The 5,903-nt window shown below is 40.8% G+C and overlaps 1 protein-coding gene across 1 annotated transcript; it reads right to left on the bottom strand.

Annotated features, from left to right (window-relative positions):
• Window positions 1-1,699: 1,699 nt before the first annotated feature.
• Window positions 1,700-5,903, bottom strand: LOC149820317 (leucine--tRNA ligase, cytoplasmic-like). Its single transcript, XM_089983792.1, has 2 exons — window positions 5,769-5,903; window positions 1,700-5,215 (listed from the first exon to the last, which is right to left on the bottom strand). Exon 2 carries the CDS (start codon window positions 5,206-5,208, stop codon window positions 1,825-1,827), a length of 3,384 nt encoding a protein of 1,127 aa, XP_089839918.1. The 5' UTR covers window positions 5,209-5,215; window positions 5,769-5,903; the 3' UTR covers window positions 1,700-1,824.

Raw genomic sequence — 5,903 nt, 5'->3', positions numbered from 1 at the left:
AATTGGAAAGGACATCTACACATAGCAAAACTTCTGTGTCACTTTGAAAGAGTTTGTAAAGAGAAACATTTTTGTGTGCCATTGCCCCTCATCACTCCTTTATAAGTAGCATAGTCACCTATATTGTTCAAGGTACTATGTTGGCGAGGGTTTTTCTCATAGAGATTTTCAAAAACTGGTTTTCCTCCGGAAAATCTCAGAAGTTTTAAAAATTATAAATTATAAAAAAATGATAAGGTAATAAAATAATAGGTTTTGCATCAAATTCCCTTTAAAAAATATAAGCAAATAAGTTTGGAAAGTATTCAAAATACAAAAGATACAAAAAATAACAAAAATTGGCTTAAAATATATAAAATAAGGAACTTTTTCAAAAACATTGTGGAAAAATCGTGATATTTTCATATTTGGTGATATTTTGAAAATATCGTAATATTTTGCTTATATTACTGCGATATTTTCAAAATATTACCGATATCAATGACACTGATAAGTAGCAAAATTTTGAATGGTTTGATTTGACCTAGTTGCTTCAAGTTGTCAAATTTGCTTCTCATTAAAATGTCTCACAGGTATTGCATCTAAGGATCACAGCCAAAATGCTACAAGTCCTATTATTTACATGCTAAAAAAACAGTCTTTTATTTTATATCGAAAACATCACAATAAGCCAAGTCATTTACCTGAAAGTTCCAAGGCGTGCTGTTGTATAAGTAGCTTGCCTCAGTAAACCTGCTGACAGCCCCTGTTGCAACAAATCACAAGTTACATGAAATTAGCCATTCGCATTCCTTTGCACCTCTAATCATATTCAACATTCATGAGAATCACTATAAGGAAGCGGCAGCATGAAGAGCAGATAGCCCAAATTCTAATTTCTAAAAAATTACAAACTGAAAAACAGCTGCTAAATAAAATCAACTAATCCAAAACCCGAGGAAAAGCATACGTGGACTAGTAGTAAACTAGTAACGTATAATAAGAAACATAGATTACCACCAACACATAATAAGAACCATTCGCTTATGTTATTTTCAATTAGATGATAATACTGCCAAGACTCATACCTTAGCTCACTCAAATAAAACCATTGTAAACACTAGAACCAAATACAAAAGCACCAGTGTCAGAAATATCTGGCAGACATGTAATATCCATAGTCACCTAAACCCTTTCTCTCCTCTCACCTTCCTATTTTCTTCTTATTCAAAATGGATTTTAATAAATTTTACTGCTTGACATTTAAATCTACCACAAATATGTTTGTTTTAGTATGCTTTTTTAAGTATTTCATAACAAAACCCATTGGTAATTACACTAAGTAATTGCCCTATATAATCCACACTGGAATGGGGACGGTTATTTTGAGACGGGGTGGAGGTACAAAGTTTCCCCCACCGCGAGGATGAACCAGGGATGGAGGGCAAACACACGGTCCGCATATGAGGAAACTGGACCCTCCCTCAAAGAAGACTCTGCAGCCAGTACTTCTATCCAGGTAATTTCTTTTGAAAGTCGCAGAATTGCTGCATTTGCTGTCTCAAAAACAAATGATAAACACAAAACACGTGTAGCATTGGAACGTACAGTAGTCATCGCAAAATCATACGTCCCACTGAAAACTTGCTCACTCAACAATAATTCCAATTTTCCAAATGATAAACACAGAACACGTGTAACATATCGCATTGACAGATGATAAAAAGAAATGGTAAATGTCAAAAATGGATCACAAATCACAGTTTGTGAGAATAAATAAACATCCTCAAAATGTTCAAACACAAATGATGCCAAACCCACATAGAAAAACAAACTATTTAATGTCTATGCCTCTGTTTTACTGGAGGTCTGCTGAATCTCCGCCTTTGTCAAAAAGATGGCAATCGGATTGCCAGGTGAAGGAGGAACCATCTTCTGAAGCAATGAATCCACTCTAGAAGTAGAATCCCTATCTGAAATAGAGAAGACCTCCACTTGCTCAAGACCAAGCTGCCTCCTTATCAGCTCAATATTTTCTTGCAGAACCTCCATCTCATTAAAGGGTAGCTTCAAATCAAGTGCCTGGCGACCTACAGCAAGCACCTCATCCTTTTTGAACTTCAGGAAGGGCATACACTGTTTCTGAAAATCCTTAAAGTTGGATTGCTGACCAATTGGACTTTCTTTTAAAGCTTCAAGGATTTCTTTATCTGAAGCAAAAACACGAGAATCTCTGGCTTTCTCTATCAGCTCTTGCATGGTCTCAGCCTCTGGAACAGCTGGAGTTGTTTTACTTACCTTCAAGTCATAGATCTTTTGAAGTACCTTCAAGCACTCCTCTTTCCAACCCTCATACTGCTCGCTCACCAATATCAGTCCAACGGTAGGTTTGTTTTCTTCTGTTATTGTTTCGGAAGCTTGAATTCCCTTTTTGGCTTTCTTTGGGCCAGAGACCTGCTTCTGAAGAAGCTTTCTCATCAACACAATAAGATCTTGCAAGTATCTATTAGCTCGTTTAAGAGTGTGATTGGGTGAATCACCAACAGGCAAACCAGAATTTATGACAAAGCCATTCTTCTTCAAGAGTTCCTTCCAGACGTGTTCTGAATAGTGAGGGCAGATGGGAGCAATCAACCTGGTTTGTACATCCATAAAACGCCATAACAGGTCCCGGTTCATGCCTCCCGTACTGCAGGAAAACCTATACTCATCTCGTGCAGCTTGCAGATCATAAAAGCCAGTCTTTAATGCTTCCCTAAACAGCATATTTTTGTAGTTCTGCTCAGTCATCTCGATGGCAATATTGATTTCATTGGCAAACACACGGTCAGCATATGAGGAAACTGGACCCTCCCTCAAAGAAGACTCTGCAGCCAGTACTTCCTCTATCCAGGTAATTTCTTTTGTAAGTCGCAGAATTGCTGCATTCGCTGTCTCAAAAACAAAATTGGCATCATCCATTCCATCCCCCGCATCAGCCAGGGCAAACCTAGTGGCATCAGCAGAAAATTCTTCAATGGCTTGTCGTAAAGTTCGAAAATTTCCTGTAGACTTGGACATCTTTTCAGAATTAAGCATGATGTGTCCATTGCATCTGAAAGAGCGAGGCCAGAATTTTTTGCGCAAAAGTGTTGTATGGTTGTAGATGCAGAATGTCAAGTGATTCTGGATAAGGTCTTTACCTGAAACACGCAAATCAAAGGGATACCAATACTCAAATTCCTGCTTCATTTTTTCAAGAATAAATGAGGGGATCCCCGAGTTTTCAGGCGATGCCCCTTCACAGAATATGTAGTCCCAAACTTCATCAGTCATTTGGTCTGGCTTCACTACTGCAGAAACACCCTTTCCATACATGTCCCCATTCTGCAAAAGATGAGAGATTGTGTAATATGCCATGTAAAGTGTAGAATCTGACAAGGATTCAACAAGAAATTGCTCATCCCAAGGGAGTCGGGTTCCAAGCCCAAATGAACGAGAGCATGCCCATTGTGTAAGCCAGCTCAAGGTATGTTCAAAACCATGTCTAGCTTCATCAGAGTACAATTCCATTCCAGCCAAACACTCCTCAGCTTTTGCCTTCCATTCATCCTCTCCATAAGTTATATACCACTGATCGGTGAGAGCAACCACACACTCATCTCCAGATCTTGACATAACCTTTTTCTCAGGCTCACTATACATCACAGCCTGACCTGTATGCAGAAGCATGTTCCTTATCAGAGGTTTTGCTTCTTGGACCTTCTTGTCCTTAAAGTCCCCAACAAGCATTGTTCCTTCAGTGAAGCCCTTCAAGTAAGTCAACCTCTTGGCTTCAGAAAGCTTAGCTTTGTCATTCTGGCTCTTTATTTTTAAATCAATGCACACTTTCTCGGCAGATTTGTCCCCAAATTCTGGAATGTTGATTATTGGTACCACCACAAACGGTAGAACCCACTCATCCTTCACACCGTACTTTGCCCTAAGAGCGGGTTTTGATTTCAAATCATGCAAAGCCATGTAATCATCTGGTGAATCACTTGGCACACTCGTAACTATCCCAGTGCCCTTGTCTGTGAGAATCGTCAACATGGGAAGTGAGTATATAATTTTATTAAATGAAAGTGGAGACTTCAATGGCAGACCAATCAAATCATGACCGGTTAATTCAACCAAGCAGGTCGGCTTCTCATCAACCCTAGATAATTTTTGATACGCCAAATTAAGGGCTGCTCTCTTAGTAATAATGAAAACATCAGTCTCATTGATCTCAAAAGCACCATATTTTCCATCCGGCAAAACCCAAGAGTTGGTCTGCCCATACATGGTCTCTGGTCTCAGTGTTGCAGCAGCAAGGAAAACTTTCTTCCCCTCAAGAACTTTCAGCTTTCCAGGAAAGGGAGGAACCACCTCCATCTTTATCAAAGTGTACTCCTGCGGTTGAACACCCTCACCTGAAGCTCTGTCATGGTCTGCGCAAGGCTGGCCATCAAGAGGAGAGTAGATTGTGTACCTCATGTCTTTCACTATCTTGCCTGCAGTCTTCAGCTTCCTCATCTGCCACCTAACAAATGAATCATAATAAGGGTTCATGTCGGTCGTGATGAATGACCGCCGCCAGTCACAACCAAGACCAAAAGCTTTGAGGTCCTCCATTGCTATAGAAGGAAAATGGGTCAGCCAGTGATATGGGTCGCTAAAGTTGGCAATCTCGCTGTCAGGGAGACCAAAACTCTTCATGATTTCCCACTGAAACTTATCACCCCCCGACTTTGCTGTAGCCTTAGACCGCTTGCTCTTGAACTTGTCTGGTGGGTTTTGAATCTCATTTTCCTTATCAGGCGCACCCTCACCAATCTGCTCATCCCATCCCTCATCTTCCACAGTGGGAAACACTGGTGGATTTCCGAACCGTTCAATCTCCCGGCTGATTTTATCAGCTGAGGCCTTGATGGGCATTCCAGTGCAGTGAAAAGCAAATGGCAGAAGCACATTACACCCTCTCAACCTATGGTAAGCAGCCGCAAACTCAAGTTTTGAAAGAGAAAACGCATGCCCCAAATGCAATGAACCATTCATGTATGGATAAGGGAAATTGCCAAAGAATTTTTCACCCAGCTCAGGCGGCTTTTTATTGGCGTCAGCCCAGAAGACATGACTCTCTTCCCATCTCCTCTGAGCCTCTGCTTGTATCTTCAACAGCAGGTCTCTCCTTGCAAAACTTCTTCTCCACTCGGCATTTGATGCCATTTCCCCACTACAATTACAATATGAAAGAGAGAAAAATAAATGCATCTGAGATTCAACACCATTCAAGACATTTTAAATAACCAATCAACAGATAACTATTGAAACTAAACGTTCAAATTGAAACTGTCGTACGAATTGGGTTCCCAGTCTAAACCCCGATAAACTGAACCAAAAGATTTGCATTTTCAAGAATTTCAAAAAGAGGAATCATGACACTCAAAACACCTCAAGGAAACGATGCTACAAATAATAGAAGACAAAAACCACGTATTCTCCAGAAATTTCCAAGAAACGAATCCCCTTGGAGAAAATCCCAGGGCCTACAGAACAATTAGAAGGAAAACCCCCACAAATTCCCCAAATTTCTTAGGGTTTCGGAACGAAATAATCTCCCCTTCCGAGAATCCATCGCATTTAACAACAAAACCTCAGAAACGATCGTACTCCAAGGATCCGGCTAGGGTTCCCATGGAAATCGAGAAAACCTAGACTACTTTCGCATGCCGGAGGGGAGAATCGACGATAAAAGAACGACAGCGGCGGGGAGAATCAACACTTACCGTCGATCCAACCGCAGGGTTCTCCGATACGGATTCTCAAAAATCGGTGGTGCGGATGCGTGGGATTTGCGGATCGCCTAAAACCCTAGCAAAACCCTAGGCCGAAGGGGCGCGGACGAGCTCCGAAGAACAACC

This window comes from Nuphar pumila, chromosome 12, assembly GCF_984573655.1.
Source record: "Nuphar pumila chromosome 12, dmNupPumi1.hap1.1, whole genome shotgun sequence".
NCBI classification, from domain to species: Eukaryota; Viridiplantae; Streptophyta; class Magnoliopsida; order Nymphaeales; family Nymphaeaceae; genus Nuphar; species Nuphar pumila.
Note: the sequence above shows the minus strand (reverse complement) of the source record. Positions and strands in the feature narration are given on the sequence as shown.

Coding starts and splice junctions, on each gene's coding strand:
- LOC149820317 (XM_089983792.1), bottom strand. CDS start 5,208: ATGGCATCAAATGCCGAGTGGAGAAGAAGTTTTGCAAGGAGAGACCTG.